General features: G+C 34.4%; 1 protein-coding gene across 3 annotated transcripts in view; it reads right to left on the reverse strand.

Moving 5' to 3' along the window:
- Positions 1-1,949: 1,949 nt before the first annotated feature.
- The window catches only part of CCSER1 (coiled-coil serine rich protein 1), a 1,274,715-nt gene continuing 1,254,086 nt past the window's right edge, over positions 1,950-22,578 (reverse strand). For 2 of the 3 annotated variants that reach the window (XM_019464289.2, XM_019464296.2), the window contains exon 11: positions 1,950-2,606. In XM_019464289.2, the coding sequence (XP_019319834.1) occupies positions 2,121-2,606 (486 nt within the window). In that variant the 3' untranslated portion in view covers positions 1,950-2,120. The remainder of the gene's footprint in view (positions 2,607-22,578) is intronic. The other variant, XM_019464304.2, reaches the window with a different exon arrangement.

Here is a 22,578-nt window from a genome sequence, read left to right on the forward strand (position 1 = left end):
TCTATCTTTCAAGAAAACAAAACTATAAACTCCAAAAGTCCAAATCAAAAACATTATTTGTGATACATAGTTCTTCCATATCCTGGGAAAAAATCCTTGATTATTTTATCGTGCTAATTTATTTACAGACTTCAAATACTCTAGCAACACACGAACATTCAGGAGAAATGAAGCTGAGTTCCACAATTAATAATCATAATTTTTATCATTTCTTAAATATTGCCCAGCCCTGAATGTATATCTGCTTGAATATTAAGCATCTGAAGTATGGGGGGAGTTTTAGATAGCAGTCTCATTAGGCCGAGCAAATTTCTGTGTGTATTGTTTTCTTGGCAGAATTACAAACACACAAAGAAACAAAATGTTTGGCAAACATTTGACTTGATGCACATGTACCTTCCTTTGGAAAATCATAATTAAAAGTTTAACATTTCCACTAGACTCTTTACTCTTACCAATTCAAATCAAAGTGTAAAAAATTATCAAAGTTGAATCATTAAAGCTGGGGGAAATGTAGTGGCTTTTCCCCAAAGTATTGAGCTCAAACCCATTTTTGTATTAAGAGATGCATTTCATACACAGCTTCGATTTAAGCAGATTAGTTAGATGCCATGCTAAAACTGCTATCTTAATTTCCCTTTATTCATTTCATTTGTACATGCTGATGGATTCTATCTTCCAAAGAAAGCAAGGGAAACAGATCATGCAGTACGTATGACAACGTCAATTTGCATGGACTATGCCTAATGTGGATAAACTTACTAGCTTTTATCTTTGTACAAGAAAATTGCAGCCCTGATTCTTACTGTTTTAAATCTATTTAATTTATTTACTTATTTATTTCTATAGCTGCATACAGCTCTGTGATTAATGAAACATAAAGGAATTGTTTAGATTTATTGATCTATCTCATGTGCACTTAAGTATAAAACATATCAGGCCTCGTTTGTTAAAGAAAAGTGTTTCCCGTCAAATGAGTTTTAAATATTTCTGTTAGAGATTTATTTCTAAGATCAAATTGCCAAAGTTGACATATATTTTACTTTTTCTTCTAAATCTAGATGACTGAATTGTCAGAATAGTGTATACTGGGCTACCAAGAAACTGACTTTCTGTTCCTCAACTCATCATGTAGAATCATTGATATACAGTGGGCAAAACTGGACATACATAAAAATAAGTGAAAATGTTAAAAAAATTCAAAGAAAGTGAAATAAAATGGTTTTCTTAGAATGTTCCATCCTTCATATTTTAAAAAATACACTGATACTGCCATGACAGTGACTCCAAGAGTACAGCATGTCACACTTTATGCATCATTTGACAAAATTCAGTCAACTTTACCACCTCACTGTGTTATATCATACTATTTCAACATCTATAGCAAAATGGGAAGCAAAAATTTTTCAAAGATCAGAGCTGTCATTCTCTATTTGGATAGCAATTACTCAGTCTGAAATCCTTTGTGAACCAGTATGAACTAAACATTTAGAGGATAAAAGAAATAGCCATTTCCCCCTTAATAGTATGGCAAGATAAGCTTGAATGTATGTAATAGAGAGACAAATGTGTCTCTAGGTTACATGCAAGCAAGCTTCATTCTTGAAATAAATACACATCAAATATAAGACTTTAAAATCCCTCTTTTCTTCTCCTTCTATTAACTATGTAATTTAAAATTCTTTACAGTTCCTTTACCTATTTATTCCTCACGTCTATTTTCACAGTAACACCATTAAGTGAACAGAGTGCTATTTGATATTACCTTCTGAAACGTCAATGCAGATAAGTGACTGATAAAGATAAATTATGGACTATATAAACCAACAAGATGGTCCCATTTATTTTATATATATAAATGTATATATATATATATGTGTACACATATATATATACATATATATATATAAACACACATATATATATGTCTTCAAGGCTATTAAACCTAATTCAATTAACATGCCTGAACCTTCATTCTAAAAAAAAAAAAAAAGTGCACAATTCTTTGTTTATAACTAAAAATAAAAAAGTAGTAAGAATGTGACAATTTAAATGTGAGCTATGCACGAGAAACACTAACCATCCTTACCCTACCCAGAGACGGGAACAGGGTGATTTAATTACCCATCCTGCTGGCCTAGAGTTTGCAGCTCCGTGGTGTGTAAATTGTGATGGAGGAAAACATTCTTCCTGCTGTACATGTGTAAAGAGATTGGCCCTCTGGGTGGTTGTCCAAACCTTCCTGTGAATGTTGAATGCTGTCGGGCCACAACAGCTGGGTCCTTTGGTTTCTCTGAGAAGGCAGAGGGCCCTTCGGTCTTAGCTGTTGGCTTCAGAGAGTTTTGCCCTCCAGTGGCCCGTAAATTCTGGGTGACCTCTGATGTGAGGGTTTCATAAGTTCCTCTTGAGTGTTTGATAACTTCCACTAGTTCCTTGTCCTTCAAAAAATTACTTAAACATAGACTTGATAGTTGACAGGTCTTACTTTTGTAGGGGCTTGTCTGGTCAGCTGCTGTGTATCTAAAACGGTCCTCGGTGGGAGTATGCATTGCTTTTCTGTCCCTTGTGCTGAGGCTTTGGCTCACAATTCGATTTCGATATGTAGCCTAAAGACACAGAAAGGGAAAGATGTCTTTAAAAAATACATTCATAGCATACATCGAATACAGAGTGGTATTTTCACATTTGTGTGCAAAACTCTAAATTTTCAACAAGACTTAATATATATATACACACACACACACACACACACACACACATATATATACACATATATATACATATGTATATATATGTGTATATATATATATTTCATGAGATTAAATTTCCCAGTGCAGTACTGCTACAAATTGTGGTTAAATGGATAATTTACTCTAAAAGACATTTTTTAAAATAGTTTTTTTTTTTGGAGCAATTTAGTTTTACAACAAAATTGAGAGGAAAGTACAGAGATTTCTCTTATACCCCCTGCTCCACACAATCATAATCTCCCCCATTATCAACATCAGTCACCAGAATGGTACATTTTTTTTTTCACCAATGATAAAACTACAGTGACACATAATTAATACAAGTCCATAGTTTACCTTAGGGTTCACTCTATGAGCTGCACATTCTATAGGTTTGAACAAATTTATAATGATACTTACCTATTAAAATATCATACAGACTACTTTCACCGCCTAAAAATCCTATGTGCTCTGCCTAATAATCTCTTACTTCTCCCCTGAACCCTGGGAACCACTGATCTTTTTCTTGTCTCCATAGCTTTGCCTTTTCCACTATGCTGTATAGTTGCAATTATACAGTATGTATGTAGTCTTTTCAGGTTGGCTTATTTCACTTAGTAACATGTATCTCAATTTCCCTCATGTCTTTTCATGGCTTGATAGCTTATTTCTTTTTAGCGTTGAACTAAAAGCCCTTTTGAAATTTGTTTAATTTCCTAAATTTGAATTCTATAGTTTTATCTGAGGATTCAGATTACTTTACTAAGTAATACACACTCCTAAATGAGGCTAATCATTTTTGTTGAATGTAAAATATGTAAGTATATCCTAAGAGAGTTTTAGAACTACCAGTATCATGATTTGTATCAGCAAGGTGGTAATCTAGAAAATTAAGGAACCAAAAACGAAGTCACTACAATGACCTAAGGAGAACAACAGAACACTTAGAAAAAATTTCAGCAGGGGTTTAACTTAGACTTTTGGTTGTACTTTGCTAATCAGAAAAAAATCTGGCCAATGAGTATATACTATCTTCTTCCTCACAAGAACTTTGGATTGTAATGATAGAAACAAGGCATAGGGGCTCCTGGGTGGCTCAGTCAGTAAGCTTTTGACTCTTGGTCTCAGCTCAGCTCACAATCTTGCTGTTTGTGGATTCAAGACCCGCATGGGGCTCTGCCTTGGCAACGCAGAGCCTGCTCTCCCTCTGTCTCTGCCCCTTCACCACTTGTGATGCCTCTATCTCTCTCAAAATAAACAAACTTAAAAAAATAAAGAAACAAGGCATAGCTCATTGAATCATGGTACAGAGGAAGCAAAGATTATTAAGCTGGCACCAGAAATCCTTTTGAAGAGAGCCCTGGCTTGGTTTAGAAACATAAGCTGAGATAGAAATTGATGAGCTGGTTTACAGCTTCAGAGGCAAAAAGTGATAGATGTATTGTATTATATAGAAGGAGGAAAGAGAAGAGTGTAGAGTAACGCAGTAGGATGGTACACAAGGTGCTGAGGAAGCCAATGAAAGTTTCCTCATATTTGCCATCTAGATGGTGTTATTTTAAATACTTGTCATTTCATCGATCCCTAGAAAACCATTTCTCCAAAAGTGATCTCTGTATTGAGTCCCAATTTGCTTATCCAGCTGTCATCACTTTGATTAATTAAATATATTTGACATAAAACCAAATCAAACTTGATTCTGAAACCTATTCTTCCCCAAATGGCCTCATTCTCAATAAATGGTGCCACTCACTATCAAGCCAACACCTGAAAATTACCTTTGCTTTCTCTTTTCCTCATGTCCCTTTAAATCAAGTTCTCGCTGATGTGCTGCAAAAATGCAACCTCAAGTCATCCACTTTTCCTAAATACACCCTATCTTCCTAACTCAGTTCTCTGGCACATATTAAGCATTTAAGAAATGCTGAATAAAGTTTCTCTGCTTGAGATAATACTTAGTGAGTATATATTATATTCCAAGCATTATTCTAGTACTCTTACATATTTAATTGTCACAAGAGTCTTTTGAGGTAGCTTTTATTATGCCTATTACAGGCATACCTTGGAGATGCTGCAGGTTTAATTCCAGACCACTGCAATAAAGCTAATACCACAATAAACAAGTCAAATGATTTTTTTTTAGTTCCCAGTGCATACAAAATAATGGTACACAATAGTCTATTAAGTATGTAATAGCATTCTGTCTAAAAAAACAATGTATATATATTCACTAAAAATATTTTATTGCTAAAAAATTCTAACCGTCTTCTAAGCTTTCAGGGAGTGGATTTTTTTTTTTTTTTTTTTTTTTTTTTTTTTTTTTTTTTTTTTTTTTGCTGGTGGAAGGTCTTGCTCTGACATTGCTGGCTGCTGACTTAGGGTGGTTGTTGCTCAAGGTTGGAGCGACCAGCCACTTCTTAAAATAAGACAATGAAGTTTGTTGCACTGATAGACTCTCCGTTTCACAAATGATTTCTCCATACCATGTGATGCTGTTTCATAGCATTTTACTCACAGAACTTGTTTCTTTTTTTTTTTTTAATTTTTTTTAACGTTTATTTATTTTTGAGACAGAGAGAGAGCATGAACAGGGGAGGGTCAGAGAGAGAGGGAGACAGAATCTGAAGCAGGCTCCAGGCTCTGAGCTGTCAGCACAGAGCCCGATGCGGGGCTCGAACCCACAGACTGTGAGATCATGACCTGAGCCGAAGTCAGACACTTAACCGACTGAGCCACCCAGGTGCCCCCACAGAACTTGTTTCAAAATTGGAGTCAATTCTCTAAAATCCTGCTGCTGCTTTGTCAACTAAGTTTATGTAATATTCTATATCCTATGCTGTCATTATAACAGTTTCATAGCATCTTCACCAGAAGTAGTTTCTATCTCAAGAAACTGCTTTCTTTGCTCATCCATAAGAAGCAACTCTTCATACATTAAAGTTTTATCATGCGATTTCAGCAATTCAGTCACATTCAGTCTCCAATTCTGATTCTAGCTCTCTTGCTGTTTCCACCACATCTGCACTTACTTCCTTCACTCAAGTCTTGAAGCCCTCAGTCATCCATGAGGGTTGGAATCAACTTCTTGAAAACTCCTGTTAATGTTGACTTTTTACCTCTTCCCATGAACCATGAATATTCTTAAAGACTTTTGGAATGGTGAATCCTTTCCATAAGGTTTTCAATGGATACGCCAAGATCCATCAGAGGAATCACTATTTATAGCAGCAGCTATAGCTTTACAAGATGTATTTCTTAAATAATGAGACTTGAAAGTTGAAATGACTCCTTGATCCATGGGCTGCAAAATGGATGTTGTGTTAGCAGGTATAAAAACATCAATCCCGTTGTTGCATATCTCCAACAGAGCTCTTGAATGACCAGTTGCATTGTCAATGGTTATTTCAAAAGGAATTTTTTTTTTTCTGACTCTAGGTCTCAACAGTGGGCTTAAAATATTCATTAAGCCATGCTGTAGACAGATGTACTATCATCCAAGCTTTGTTGTTCCACTTATAGAGCATAGGCAGACTATATTTCATATAAGTTTTAAAGTTCCTAGGATTTTCAGAATGGTAACAGAGCACTGGCTTCACCTTGAAGTCACCAGCTGCATTAGCCCCTAACAAGAGAGTCAGCCTGTCCTTTGAAGCTTTGAAGCCAGAGATCGACTTCTCCTCGATAGCAATGAAAATCCTAGATGTCATCTTCTTTCAATAGAAGACTGTTTGACTACATTGAAAGTCTGTTGTTTGGTATAGCTACCTTCACTCATTATCTTAGCTAGATCTTCTAGATAACTTGCTAGAACTTCTAAGTCAGCACTTGCTGCCTCACCTTGCACTTTGATATTATAGAAATGGTCTCTTTCCTTAAACCTCATGAACCAGACTCTTGTAATTTCATACTTTTCTTCTTCAGCTTCCTTACCTCTCAGCCTTCACAGAATTGAAGAAAGTTGGGGCCTTGCTGGGGATTAGGCTGTGGCTTAAGGGAATGTTGTAGCTGGCTTGATCTTCATCTCAGACCACTAAAGCTTTCTCCATATAAGCAATAAGTTTATTTCACTTTTTTTTAATCATTCATGTGGTTACTGGTGTAGCACATTTATTTGTTATTATTTTTTTATTTTAGAGCATGCAGAGTGGGGGAAGAGGGGCAGAGGGAGAGAGAGAATTTTAAGCAGGCTCCACGTTCAGGACCAGCTGGACACAGACCTCAGGATCATGACCTGAGCAGAAATCAAGAGTTGGGCACTAAACCGACTGAGCCACCCAGGTGCATTTAATTTCCCTCAAGAAGTTTTCCTTTACAGTCACAATTCGGCTGTTTGGCAAGAGACTGTGCAGTCAGGCTCTCTTGGCTTTCCATGTGTCCCCTTCACTAAGCTTAGTCATTTCTAGATTTTGATATAAGTTGAGAGATATGCAACTCTTTCTTTACCTTGGCCACTTGGAGGCCACTGTAGTGTTACTAATTGTCATAATCTCAATAATGTTGTGTCCCAGGGAATAGGGAGGCTCAAGGACAGGAGGAGAGAGTTGAGGGAGTGGCTGGTTGGCAAAACAGTCAGAACACACACAACATTTATCATTTCCCATCTTATATAAGTGCAGTTTGTGGCATCCTAAAAATACAACACTAATCATAGAGGACTAGGACAAATATAAAATCAATGACTATTTTAAAATATTGCAAGATTACAAAAATGTGACACAGACAGAAAGTGAGCAAATGATGTTGGAAGAATGGTGCTCATGGAATGGCTCGTGCAGCACAAAGCTTCAATTTGTAAAAAATGTAAAGTGCAATGAAACAAGGTATGGATGTATATTGACTGGAAAATGGAAGTACAGTGAGTTTGTATCCCTGCAGATAGTGTGGGATAGACAGTCTGCTTGATTTAACACCAGTTACTGGCCTCCCAGTATTCCCACATATTTCTAAAATGTATCACAGCTTACTAAAATTTGCTAAAATACATACAGAACAATACTGTAACTTAAACTCATGCTTGAAGATTATCATTAATGACATGAATCTCCCCAATTTTTCATAAAACTAGAGCTTGTTAGGGGATATCTTTAGGCTGTCCTTACACTCCGTGATTTCAAATTGAGATATTTTGCTAAACATTCCTTTTCTCTTTCTTTCTTTTTAAATACTGTCTTCAGGAGCGCCTAGGTGGCTCAGTTGGTTAAGCATCCGACTTCGGCTCAGGTCATGATCTCACAGTTTGTGAGTTCGAGCCCCGCGTCGGGCTATGTGCTGACAGCTCATAGCCTGGAGCCTGCTTCGGATTCTGTGTCTCCCTCTCTCTCTGCCCCTCCCCCACTCATGCTCGCTCTCTCTCTGTCTCTCAAAAATAAACATTTAAAAAATACTTCTTCAGATTTGTAGTAAACTGTGATTTTAACTTTCTTACCTTTATTTTTTTCCTTTAATTTCAGTATAGTTAATATACAAGGTTATATTAGTTGCAGATGTACATTACAATGATTCAGCGGTGCCTCAGTAGTGCAGTTAAGTGTCCACCTCTTGATCTTAGCTCAGGTCATGATCTTGTGGCTCCTGAGTTTGAGCCCTGCGATCAAGAGCCTGCTTGGGATTCTGTCTCTCCTTCACCCTGCCTTCCCCCCACTTGTGCGTGTATGCACTCTCTCTCTCGTCTCACTCTCTCTCGTTCTGTCTCTCAAAAATAAACATTAAAAAAATACAATAATTCAACGTTCCATATATCACTCAGTGCTAACCAAGATATGTATACTCTTAATCCACTTCACCTATTTCACCCATCTCCCCACATATCTCCCCTTAGGTAACCCACTCTTAGTACTCTATAGCTAAAAGTCTGCGTTTTTTTCTTTTTCTTTCTTTTTTCCTTTGCTTTCTTTCTTAAAATCCACATATAAATGAAATCATATGGTATTTTTCTCCCTCTGATTGGCTTATTGTGCTTAGCATTAAACTCTCTAGATCCATCTATGCTGTTGTAAATGGCAGGATTTCATTCCCTTTAATGACTGGATAATACTCTAGATCTATACCACATCTTCATTATCTATTTATCTATGGATTGATACTTGGGTTGCTTCCATAATTAGGCTATTATAAATAATGCAATAAACGTAGGAGTGCATTTATCTCTTTAAATTAGTGTTTTCAGTAAATTAGTATTTCAGTAAATACCCAGTAGTGCAATTACTGGATCATAGGGTAGTTCTTTTTTTTTTTTTATTTTTTATTTTTGAGGACCCTCCATACTGTCTTCCAAAGTGGCTGTACCAGTCTGCATTCCCACCAACAGTGCAAGATGGTTCCTTTTTCTTCACATCCTTGCCAACACCTGTTGTTTCTTGTGTTTTTAATTTTAGTTATGCTGACAAGTATAAGGTGATATCTTGTAATTTTGATTTGCATTTCCCTGATGTTGAGAAGTGTTGAGCATCTTTTCATGTGTTTGTTGGCCATTTGTATGTCTTCTTTAGAGAAATGTCTGTCATGTCTTCTGGATTATTTTTTTATTTTTATTTTTTGGATTTTTTATTTTTTTATTTGGATTATTTTGGGGGGATTATTTAATTTTAGGGGTGTTGTAGAAGACTTGTAGAAGTTCTTTATATATTTTGGATACTAATCCTTTGTTGGATCTATCCTATTCACTAGGTTGCCTTTTAGTTTTGTTTGTTGTTTCCTTCTGCTGTGCAGAATCTTTTTAATTTTATGTAGTCCCTATAGTTTATTTTTGCTTTTGTTTCCTTTGCCTCAGAAGACCTATCCAGAAAGAAGCTGTTACAATAGATATGCAGAGGAATTACTGCGTCTAATCTCTTTTAGGATTTTTATGGTTTCAGGTCTCACATTTAGGTCTTCAATCCATTTTGAGCTTATTTTTGTGTATGGCATTAGATAGTGGTCCAGTTTCATTCCTTTGTATGTAGCTGTCTGGTTTTCACACCACCATTTGTTGAAGAGTGCCTTTTACACACTGCATATGCTTACTTCCCATGTTGAAGATTAATTGACCATACAATGATCTGTGAATTTCAGGGCTTTCAATTCTGTTCCATTGATCTATGTGTGTTGTGGCAGTACCATACTGTTTTGATTACTACAGCTTTGTAGTATAACTTGACATCTAGAATTGTGATACCTCCAGTTTTGTTTTTCTTTTTCAAAATTGCTTTGGATATTTGGTTCTTTTGTGGTTCATTCAAATTTTAGAGTGGTTTGTTCTACTTCTGTGAAAAATACTATTGGTGTTTTCATAGGGATTGCATTAAATCTATGGATTGCTTTGGCCAGTGTATATTATTAGACATTTTAACAATACTTGTTCTTCCAGTCTGTGAGCACAGAATATCTTTCCATTTGTGCCATCCTCAATTTCTTTCATTGATGTTTTATACTTCTCAGAGTATAGTATACTGAGTATACTCAGTATACTGAGTATAGTATACAGTATACTGAGTATACTCAGAGTATACTCAGAGTATACTTCTCACCTCCTTGGTTAAGTTTATTTCTAAGTATTTTATTATATTTTTGCTGCAATTGTAAATGGGATTGTTTTCTTAATTTCTCTGCTGCTTCATTATTACTGTATATAAATGCAACAGATTTCTGTACAATGATTTTGTGTCATGTGAACTCAGTGAATTCACTTATCAGTTCTAGTTGTTTTGGGTGTAATCTTCTCAGGTTTTGTATGTAGAGTATCATATGATCAGCAAATAGTGAAAGTTTTACCTCTCTCTTACCAATTTGGACACCTTTTGTTTCTTTTTGTTGTCTGATTGCTAAATATAGGACTTCTAGTACTATGTTGCATAAAAGTAGTGAGAGTGAACATTCTTGTCTTGTTCATGATCTCAGAAGAAAAGTTCTCAGTTTGTCCCCACTGAGTTTAATGTTATCTGTGGGTTTTTCATACATGGCCTTTATTATGTTGAGATATGTTCCTGTAAACCTACTTTGGTAGGGTTTTTATCATGAATGGATGTTGTACTTTGTCAAATGTTTTTTTCCCCATCTACTGAAATGATCATATATTTTTTCATTTTTTTCATTGATGTGATGTATACATTGATGGATTTGCAAATATGGAACCACTCTATATCCCAATAAAAAATTCCACTTGATCATGGTGAATTATTTTTTTAAATATATTGTTGGATTCAGTTTGAAAATATTTTGTTGAGTATTTTTGCATTTATGTCCATGAGAGATATTTGCCTGTAGTTCTCTGTTTTTTGTGTGGTCTTTATCTGGTTTTGGTATTAGTGTAATGCTGGCCTCATGTAATGAATTCAGATATTTTGCTCTCTCTTCTGCTTTTTGGGAAAAAAAATGAGAAGACTAGGTGTCAACTCTTCTTTAAATATTTGGAAGAATTGGCCTGTGAAGATACCTGCTCCTGGATTTTTGTTTGTTGGAAGTTTTTTGATTACTGATTCAATTTCATTGCTGGTAATCAGTCTGCTCAAAGTTTCTATTTCTTACTGTTTCAGTTTTGGTATGTTGTATGTTTCTAAGAATTTATCCATTTCTTCTAGGTTGTCCAATTTGTTAGTTTATAATTTAATAATATTCTCTTATAATCCTTTGTATCTCTGTGCTATTGGTTGTTATTTCTGCTCTTGCATTTCTTATTTTGTTTGAGTGTTCTCTATTTTTAATGAGTCTGGCTAGAAGTTTATCAGTTTTATTCTTTTCAAAGAAACATCTGGCTTAATCAGTTTGTTCTATTGGGTTGTTTTTCTTTCTTTCTTTCTTTCTTTCTTTCTTTCTCTCTCTCTCTCTCTCTCTCTCTCTCTCTCTTTTTTCCTTTCTTTCTTGTTTTCTTTCTCTCTCTCTCTTTCTTTCTTTCGTTTTTTTGTTTAGTTTCTATATCATTTATTTCTTCTCTAATCTTTGTTTCCTCCCTTGTGCTGGTTTAGGGGTTTCTTGCTGTTTTGTAGCTTATTTAGGTGTAAGGTTAGTTCATTTATTTGAGGTATTTCATGCTTCTTGAGGTAGCCTTGTATCGCTATAAACTCTTTTTAGAACAAATTTTGTTGTATCCCAAAGATTTTGGAGCATTGTGTTATCATTTTCATTTGTCTCCATGTATTGTCTTTTAATTTCCCCTTTGATTTCTTGGTTGACAGACTCATTGTTTAGTAGCATGTTAGTTAATATCCATGTGTTTGTGCTCTTTCCAAATTAGTTTCTTGTGGTTGATATCAAGTTTCGTATAGCCTTGTGGTAAAAAAACAAACAAATAAAAAACATGGTGTGACTTTAATCTTTTGAATCTTAAATCTGTTGAGACTTGTTTCATGGCCTACTATGTGATCTATTCTGGAGAATGTCCCATGAGTGCTTGACAAGTATGTTTATTGTGCTATTTTTTTATGGAATGTTCTGAATATATCTGTTAAATCCATCTGACCCATTGTGTCATTCAAAGCCACTGCCTTATTGGTTTTCTGTTTGGATGATCTGATTGATGTAAGTAGGGTGTTAAATTCTCCTACTATTATTATATTAGTATCAATTAGTTTCTTCATGTTTGTTATTACTATTTTATGCATTTGGATGTTTTCATGTTAGGGGCATAAATATTTACAATTGTTATACCTTCTTACTGTGTTTTCCCATTTATGGATATATAGTGTCCTTCTTTATCTCTTGTGCAATGTTTGTTTTAAAGTCTATTTGTGTGAAATAAATATTGCTACCCTTGCTTTCTTTTGACATGCATTTGCATGTTAAACATTTCTTCATTCCCTCACTTTCAATCTGCATGTGTCTTTAGGTCTGTCTCTTCTGGGCAGCATATAAGTGGTTTTTTGTTTGTTTGTTTTTTTTAATCCATTCTGTCACCCTGTGTCTTTTCATTGGAGCATTAATTATTGATAGGTATGCTTGTCTTGCCATATTGCTACTTGTTTTGTGGTTTGTTTGTTGGTGTTTTTTTTTTGTAGTTTTCATTTGTTTCTTCTCTTGCTCTCTTCTCTCGCCATCAGTTGGCCTTCTTTAGTGATATACTTGGATTCCTTTCTCTTTGTTTTTTGCATATGTATTATTAATTTTTGATTTGTGGTTACCATTAGGTTTGTATATAACATTCTGCATATAGCTGTTTATAATAAGTTTATGATCACTTAAGTTTGAGCCCATTCTTTACTCCTCTCCTCACCACGTTTTAGGTATATGTTGTTTTATACTTTACATCATTTTATTTTTGGTTCCTTTTTTAGCTCCAATGTTACTTTGTGTATTTGAGACTTCTCTTGCTTCTTGAGGTAGGCCTGTCTTGCTATCTACCTTCCTCTTATGACTGCCTTTGCTGAATCCCAAAGGTTCTAGAGTGTCATGTTTTCATTTTCATTTGCTTTCATGTATTTTTTTTTAATTTCTCTTTAATTTCCCAGAAAAACCCATTAATTCTTTAGTAGGGTGTTAACCTCCATATATTTGTGGTCTTCCCAAATTTTTTCTTGTGGTTGGCTTCAAATTTCATAGTGTTGTGGTATGAAAATATGCATGGTATGATCTCAAATTTTTGTACTTGTGGATGCCTGATTTGTGACCCAGTATGTGATGAATTCCGGAGAATGTTCCGTGTGCACATGAGAAGAATGTGCATTCTGCTGCTTTAGGATGAAATATTCTGAATATATCTGTTAAATCCATCTGGTCTAGGTATCACTCAAAGCAATTGTTTACTTGTTGATTTTTCTGCTTAAACAATCTATCCATTGCTATAAGTAGGGTTTTAAAATCCCCTAGTATTATAGTATTATTATTGATGATTTTCTTTATATTCATAGTTGTCCTCAATTAGGCAAGTGGTTTGGAGCTTTATACTCTTGCATCAACTAGTTATTGGACATTGGCAGCCTCTGGGAAAGGGGTGTAACCTTTTCTATTCTCTTTTCTTTTCTTTTCTTTTCTTTTCTTTTCTTTTCTTTTCTTTTCTTTTCTTTCCTCTCTTCTTATTTGAGGGAAAAGTCCCCAAGAGGAACTTATTTTTTAAGTGCTATTAGCTGCCAACATTAGATCTTAAAGAAACAAACATTCATTCAATTCTCTTCCAATTCTACATTTAGAATACAAAATTTTACATGTTTTGGAACATGTTTAGACAAACATAGGAAAGATACTCTTGAATAAAAATACAAAAATATACTTTGGCACATATATATTTGTATATTGTTACCCTGGCACAGATGGAAATAATTTCCTAAACATGCTACTAATTGATGTTAATTCCTTCTGAAGCTCTTTGGGATCACATCGGCCAAAGAGAATTTTCAGTACATATGCCTGGCCATATCTTTCTCAAAACTAGAATTAAATTAAATTATACTCACATAATTGCTAGTTTTTAGATGTTTTAGTTATCAAATAACTATTTTATTATCTATTCTTAAACTTCCTAGAAGATTAATGGATGGCAAATTTAATGATTAATAATCAAATGTGAACATTATAATACAGTGAGTTTTATTTCCTTATATTTTTTTCCTCTAATTTCTTCACTGGAGCCATATACTCTGCATTTTATTGAATTTAAGGTGATGGATTTTAAAACACATTATTTTATATACTATTAAGAAAAGTAAAACAAAAAAATTAAAAAAAAACACATGATGCCAATTAAAAACAAATGAAAACCATGTTAACTTCCTTATTACAACTGGTGTGACCTATCAACCCGTCACACCAACCTCTTATTGTATTTTCTTTTGTCTTCAGTTCCTTTTCGTAGGTTTGATAGATAGTCCTTTTGCATTTATCTCAATGATACAGCTTTGTTAGATATGATGATATTCTCTTTTTACATTTCATAAGGCATTTTGTTTCTGAAGGGAGTATGGAATTGAAGGCGTGGTATACCTTTCCATTTGTTTGTGTTGTCTTCACTTTCTTTCATTAATGTCTTCTAGTTTTCAGAGTATAGTTCCTCCCCCTCATTGGTTAAGTTTATTCCTAAGTATTTGATTATTTTTGGTGTAATTGGAAATGAGTTGTTTTCTTAATTTATTTCTGCTACTTTGTTATTAGTGTATAGAATTGCAACAGATATCTGTATATTAATTTTGTATCCTGCAACTTTACTGAATTCACTTATCAGTTTTTTAGTTTTTTGGTGGAGTCTTTAGGGTTTTCTATATATAGTATCATGTTTTCTGCAAATAGAAATGGTTTTACTGCTTCCTTATCAATTTGGATGCCGTTAATTTCTTTTTCTTGTCTGATTGCTGCAGTGAGGAATTCCAGTACTATGTTGAATAAAAACAGTGAAAGTGGACATCCTTGTATTGTTCTTGAACTTAGGGGAAAAGCTTTCAGTTTTTCAACATTGAGTTTGATGTTAGTTGTGGGTTTTTCATATATGGCTGTTATTATGTTAAGGTATGGTCCCTCTAAACTTATTGTTGAGAGTTGTCATGAATAGATGTTGTACTTTATAAAATGCTTTTTCTTCATCTAATGCAATGATCATAGGGTTTTATCATTCTTCGTATTATATTATGATGTATCTCATTGACTTGAGAATATTGAAGCACAACTGCATACCTAGAATAAATCCCACTTGATCATAAGTGATTTTTTAATACATTGTTAAATTTGGTTTGCTAATACTTTGCTGAGGATTTTTTTGTCTGTGTTCATTAGAAATACTGGCCTGTAATTTACTTTTTTGTAGTTTCTCTGTGTCTTTGGTTCTGGTATCAGGGTAATTCTGGCCTCACACAATGAAATTGTAAGTTTTTCATCCTCATTTTGGAAAATATTTTTTGGAATAGTTTGAGAAGAATACGCATTAACTCTTCTTTAAATGTTTGGTAGAATTCACCTGTGAATGCATCTGGTCTTGGACTTTTGTCAGTAATTTTTTGCTTAGTGGTTTAATTTCATAAATTAGTAATTGGTCGTTCAAGTGATCTATTTCTTCCTAATTTAGTTTTAGAAGATTGTGCATTTCTATGAATTTATTCCTTCTAGGTTGTCCAATTTGTTGGTATATAATTTTTCATAATATTCTGTTATAATGCTTTATATTTTGAATCCTCTCCCTTTTTTCCTTGAGAAATCTGGCTAAAGGTTATCAATTTTATCTTTCCTGAGAACCAGCTCCTGGCTTCATTAATCTTTTCTATTGTATTTGTAGTCTCAGTTTCATTTATTTCTGCACTAACCTTTATTATTTCTTTCCTTCTACTAGCCTTGGGCTTTGTTTGTTCTTCTTTTCTAGCTCCTTTGAGTGTAAATTTAGGTTGTTTGAGATTTTTCTTGTTTCTTGAGGTAGGCATATATCACTATAAAATTACCTCTTAGAACTGCTTTTGCTGTATTCCAAAGATTTTGAACCACTTTGTTTTCATTTTCATTTGTTTCCATGTATTTTTTTTATTTCCTCTTTGATTTTTTGGTTGATTTTTTTCATTGCTAAATACCATATGGTTTCCCTTTTGTTTTTGTGTTCTTTTTCAGAATTTTTCTTGTAATTGATTTCCAGTTTCATACTAAAGTCAGAAAAAAATCTTGATATGATTTGATATGATTTTGCTCTTATTAATTAAGACTTGTTTTGTGGCCTAACATGGGAAACATTTCTGAAGAATATTGTATGTGACTTTGGAAATAATGTGTTCTGCTGTTTTGGATTCTGTATATATCTGTTAGGTCTATCTTGTCTGATATGTTGCTCAAAGCCACTGTTTTCTTATTGGTTTTCTGTCTGAATGATCTATCCATTGATGTAAGTAGATGATGGTATTACTGTCCATTTCTCCCTTTATGACTAGAGTATTTGCTTTAGGTATTTAAGTGCTTCTATGTGTGGTGTATACATATTTACTATTATATCCTCTTTGTGGATTGATCCCTTTATCATTATCAGTGCCCTTGTTTCCTGATACTGACTTGGGGTTTTGTTTGTTTTAGAGAGAGAGTGTACCTGTGAGCAAGGGAGAGGGGCAGAAGGGGATATATTTCTATCTCTATCATCTCTATCTACCTATCTATCATCTGTCTGTCTGTCTGTCTGTCTATCGGAGAGAGAGACAGAAAATCTGAAGCAGACTCCATGCTTAGCGCAGAACCTGATGAGGGGCTCAATCCCATAACCATGGGATCATGACCTGAGCTGAAATCAAGAGGTGGACACTCAACTGACTGAGCCACCAGGTGCCACTCTACAGACTTTGTTTTAAAGTCTATTTTATCTAAGTATTGCTACCTGATTTTTTCCCCTTCATTCCCATTTGCAAGATATGTTTTTCTTCCTTTGATCTTTTGATTTTCAGTGTGTATGTGTCCTCAGGTCTGAAGTGAGTCTCTTGTAGACAGCATATATATAGGTCTTGGTTTTTATCCATTCAGTCACCCTATGTCCTTTACTAGGAACATTTAGTCCATTTACATTTAAAGGAGTTACTGATTGTATGCATGGTTTCTTTTTTTCTTTGACTTTCTGTTTACAAAATAATTTATTATAATACCAAATCATAGTAAAAGTTTTTTGAAAATATTCTTAAATGGTAATGCAACATATGCAGCATCAACATTGCATATAACTCAGCTGAGGAGAGGACGATATGAAAGTATGATAAAATCCACACATGTAAAACAATGTAAACTATGTTAACACTGCAATCTGATTGAAAGCATTGATTGTAAGATTCATCTTGATTGTGTCCTTACTGATGCCAAAGAGATATACAGAAATCCTGCCAATGTGTATAGCTCAATTTTTGCTAAGATGATCTGATGATAGAATTAATAGGGGAGCAATATTTCAATTACTGATTAGTGACAGATATAATTTCTTTCTGAAATTTTTCTCTTTTTTGTAAACTATATTGTAATTGCTGAAAATTGTATCAGGCAACAATTTTTTATGCTTCTATAATAGTTTCTTTTATAGGATATAATTATTTTGTTTGATTTTATATACATTTTTTGAAAACGTTATTCACTTCACAAAAAACAGTATTGTTTTACAACACAATTGTTACTAAAAAAAATAGAAATACTTGAAACAATTCTGGAAAGCTAGCTAAAAAAATTGGCATTACATTAGAATAATTGCTAATGTTACATAGTGTTTTAACAATATTTTTAATATTATTGCTGAAAACAGCATTATTTGAATTCAAAAAAGAAGAAATAAGTATGAAATTATGTTAAAATTAGCTAGTATTATTGGTCAGAGTTCTTATAGAGGGAGAAGCTAAATATTAACGCCTGGATAATTCATAGTGTGAAATATGTCTCCTGAATAAGTTCATGGTTTCCTACTAATGAGCCCTCGAGATCAAGTAAGTAAGGTATGCAATGCAGAATCCAGTACGTTTTATTTAAGAATAGACACTTTGACCCTTACACATTACCACACCGAAGTCAACTAAAATATAAGTGTCATAAGTGCAGGGATCTGGCCTGTCTTATTCAATGCTGAATTCACTGCTCCTAACAATGTCTGATATTTACTAGTAACTGCTTAATATTTATACAGTTTAAAGAAGAATATACTACCATGGGTCCTTTCCTACTGAAATAGCTTATCTAATATGTAATGTTCTTTCCCTTAATATTTACCTTTCATTGGTAAGTTGATTGCTTTTATCTATGTAGATTGATTTATTACCTGGATTTTTAACCACCGTACATTGGACATGTATATTTTACTATCTTTCTTGAAAGCAGTGGGAAATGACTCTTCCCAGGGAAAATGTCAGCTTTTCAGGGATGTTTTTTGTAGCCTCAAGTGCCCCTATCTTGTACCTTCCCCAATAAATAAACAAAACATACTATGTGACTACAACATAAAACTGGAAGAAACAAAACTTTAATAACCACCAAAGCAATATGACATTATATTTCTAGCATTAGATATCAAAGCAACTGAAAAAAAATCTCTGTAAGTGCATTTTGTCAATACTGTAGAAAATTAACTGGAAGGGAGTTATTGTAGAGCAGCAGTTCTAAATCTCTTTTTTTCCCTATTTGTTAACATGACAAATAGAGACACATTTCTTTGGCCAAAACCAGAGCTATGAAAATTCTCACATTAAAATATTAACTCATCTCCCTAATCTTTTATTTATGCAAAAATTTGTATTTAGAAAAGCAAAGAAAGCACAGAATCTTTTCTAATTTATAAAAGGAATAAATTTGGTGCTTTAGTAGTAACAACAACATATTACTTAAAATATAGATTCAACAAATGACTGCGACTGACTTGACATTGGCCTGGTAACCTAAAGATTGAGTAGGTCATTTCAGTAGTGCAGAAAATAAGTGATAAAGGCACAAGCTGAGTCTGTGTAATAAATATTATATATAAATATATAATATAATAAACATAATATAAATACAATAAATGAACAGAATGAACTTTATGATACATATATTTAATTGAAAATACATCAGTATATAAATCTAAAGGGCGAATAATAGAAACATTCAAAACTGCGATATCAAGAAGCCATCTCTATGAATTGGTAAATATGATTATATATATGGAAAGTGAAAGAAGGCATGTGCAAATACTACTCATTGAATAAAATATTAAAATTATAAATGTCTTAAATGTATTTCCATTTTCTTTATGTTTAAGTGTATATTAATAATTACCCAAATTATTTTATTATAATTGAATCCCAATATAATCTAGATTGCAACTGTTTTTTTTTAATTTTGCATATAGTTTTTTTTTTCCAAGGGTGAGCAAATTTCCTCCTAAAATACAACCTAGAACACTTTTCAACACCTTCAAGAAATGGTGTATACTCATTCTGTTGTGTTTTCAACTTCACCTTGATCTTTACTATTATTTTCTTTCTAACCAGGTAGCCCTGGACACTATCATAAGGGTCTCTCTTTCATACTCCTTCTGTAATGATCTTTTTAAACTCTCATATAGGTTAAATTAGCATTGTGACTTATTTTAGAAAATTAAATGAAAGTGTTCGGTGTGTAGCACTCTTCCCACTGAAACACACACTTTTTTTTTTAAATATATGAAATTTATTGTCCAATTGGTTTCCATACAACACCCAGTGCTCATCCCAAAAGGTGCCCTCCTCAATACCCATCACCCACCCTCCCCTCCCTCCCACCCCCCATCAACCCTCAGTTTGTTCTCAGTTTTTAACAATCTCTTATGCTTTGGCTCTCTCCCACTCTAAACTCTTTTTTTTTTTTTTTCCTTCCCCTCCCCCATGGGTTTCTGTTAAGTTTCTCAGGATCCACATAAGAGTGAAACCATATGGTATCTGTCTTTCTCTGTATGGCTTATTTCACTTAGCATCACACTCTCCAGTTCCATCCACGTTGCTACAAAGGGCCATATTTCGTTCTTTCTCATTGCCCTGTAGTACTCCATTGTGTATATAAACCACAATTTCTTTATCCATTCATCAGTTGATGGACATTTAGGCTCTTTCCATCATTTGGCTATTGTTGAGAGTGCTGCTATAAACATTGGGGTACAAGTGCCCCTATGCATCAGTACTCCTGTATCCCTTGGATAAATTCCTAGCAGTGCTATTGCTGAGTCATAGGGTAGGTCTATTTTTAATTTTTTGAGGAACCTCCACACTGCTTTCCAGAGCGGCTGCACCAATTTGCGTTCCCACCAACAGTGCAAGAGGGTTCCCGTTTCTCCACATCCTCTCCAGCATCTATAGTCTTCTGATTTATTCATTTTGGCCACTCTGACTGGCGTGAGGTGATATCTGAGTGTGGTTTTGATTTGTATTTCCCTGATAAGGAGCCACGTTGAACATCTTTTCATGTGCCTGTTGGCCATCCGGATGTCTTCTTTAGAGAAGTGTCTATTCATGTTTTCTGCCCATTTCTTCACTGGGTTATTTGTTTTTCAGGTGTGAAGTTAGGTGAGCTCTTTATAGATTTTGGATACTAGCCCTTTGTCCGATATGTCATTTGCAAATATCTTTTCCCATTCCGTTGGTTGCCTTTTAGTTTTGTTGGTTGTTTCCTTTGCTGTGCAGAAGCTTTTTATCTTCATAAGGTCCCAGTAATTCACTTTTCCTTTTAATTCCCTTGCCTTTGGGGATGTGTCGAGTAAGAGATTGCTACGGCTGAGGCCAGAGAGGTCTTTTCCTGCTTTCTCCTCTAGGGTTTTGATGGTTTCCTGTCACACATTCAGGTCCTTTATCCATTTTGAGTTTATTTTTGTGAATGGTGTGAGAAAGTGGTCTAGTTTCATTCTTCTGCATGTTGCTGTCCAGTTCTCCCAGCACCATTTGTTAAAGAGACTGTCTTTTTTCCATTGGATGTTCTTTCCTGCTTTGTCAAAGATTAGTTGGCCATATGTTTGTGGGTCTAGTTCTGGGGTTTCTATTCTATTCCATTGGTCTATGTGTCTGTTTTTGTGCCAATACCATGCTGTCTTGATGATGACAGCTTTGTAGTAGAGGCTAAAGTCTGGGATTGTGATGCCTCCTGCTTTGGTCTTCTTCTTCAAAATTACTTTGGCTATTCGGGGTCTTTTGTGGTTCCTTATGAATTTTAGGATTGCTTGTTCTAGTTTCGAGAAGAATGCTGGTGCAATTTTGATTGGGATTGCATTGAATGTGTAGATAGCTTTGGGTAGTATTGACATTTTGACAATATTTATTCTTCCAATCCACGAGCAGGGAATGTCTTTCCATTTCTTTAAATCTTCTTCAATTACCTTCATAAGCTTTCTATAGTTTTCAGCATACAGATCTTTTACATCTTTGGTTAGATTTATTCCTAGGTATTTTATGCTTCTTGGTGCAATTGTGAATGGGATCAGTTTCTTTATTTGTCTTTCTGTTGCTTCATTGTTAGTGTATAAGAATGCAACTGATTTCTGTACATTGATTTTGTATCCTGCAAATTTGCTGAATTCATGTATCAGTTCTAGCAGACTTTTGGTGGAGTCTATCGGATTTTCCACGTATAATATCATGTCATCTGCAAAAAGCGAAAGCTTGACTTCATCTTTGCCAATTTTGATGCCTTTGATTTCCTTTTGTTGTCTGATTGCTGATGCTAGAACTTCCAGCACTATGTTAAACAACAGTGGTGAGAGTGGGCATCCCTGTCGTGTTCCTGATCTCAGGGAAAAAGCTCTGTTTTTCCCCATTGAGGATGATGTTAGCTGTGGGCTTTTCATAAATGGCTTTTATGATCTTTAAGTATGTTCCTTCTATCCCGACTTTCTCAAGGGTTTTTATTAAGAAAGGGTGCTGGATTTTGTCAAAGGCCTTTTCTGAATCGATTGACAGGATCATATGGTTCTTCTCTTTTTTTTTGTTAATGTGATGTATCACGTTGATTGATTTGAGAATGTTGAACCAGCCCTGCATCCCAGGAATGAATCCCACTTGATCATGGTGAATAATTCTTTTTATATGCCGTTGAATTCGATTTGCTAGTATCTTATTGAGAATTTTTGCATCCATATTCATCAGGGATATTGGCCTGTAGTTCTCTTTTTTTACTGGGTCTCTGTCTGGTTTAGGAATCAAAGTAATACTGGCTTCATAGAATGAGTCTGGAAGTTTTCCTTCCCTTTCTATTTCTTGGAATAGCTTGAGAGGATAGGTATTATCTCTGCTTTAAACGTCTGGTAGAACTCCCCTGGGAAGCCATCTGGTCCTGGACTCTTATTTGTTGGGAGATTTTTGATGACTGATTCAATTTCTTCGCTGGTTATGGGTCTGTTCAAGCTTTCTATTTCCTCCTGATTGAGTTTTGGAAGCGTGTGGGTGTTTAGGAATTTGTCCATTTCTTCCAGGTTGTCCAATTTGTTGGCATATAATTTTTCATAGTATTCCCTGATAATCGTTTGTAT

Source organism: Panthera pardus, unplaced genomic scaffold, assembly GCF_024362965.1.
Source record: "Panthera pardus isolate Hobbes unplaced genomic scaffold, ASM2436296v1 HiC_scaffold_13, whole genome shotgun sequence".
In the NCBI taxonomy this organism is placed as follows: domain Eukaryota; kingdom Metazoa; phylum Chordata; class Mammalia; order Carnivora; family Felidae; genus Panthera; species Panthera pardus.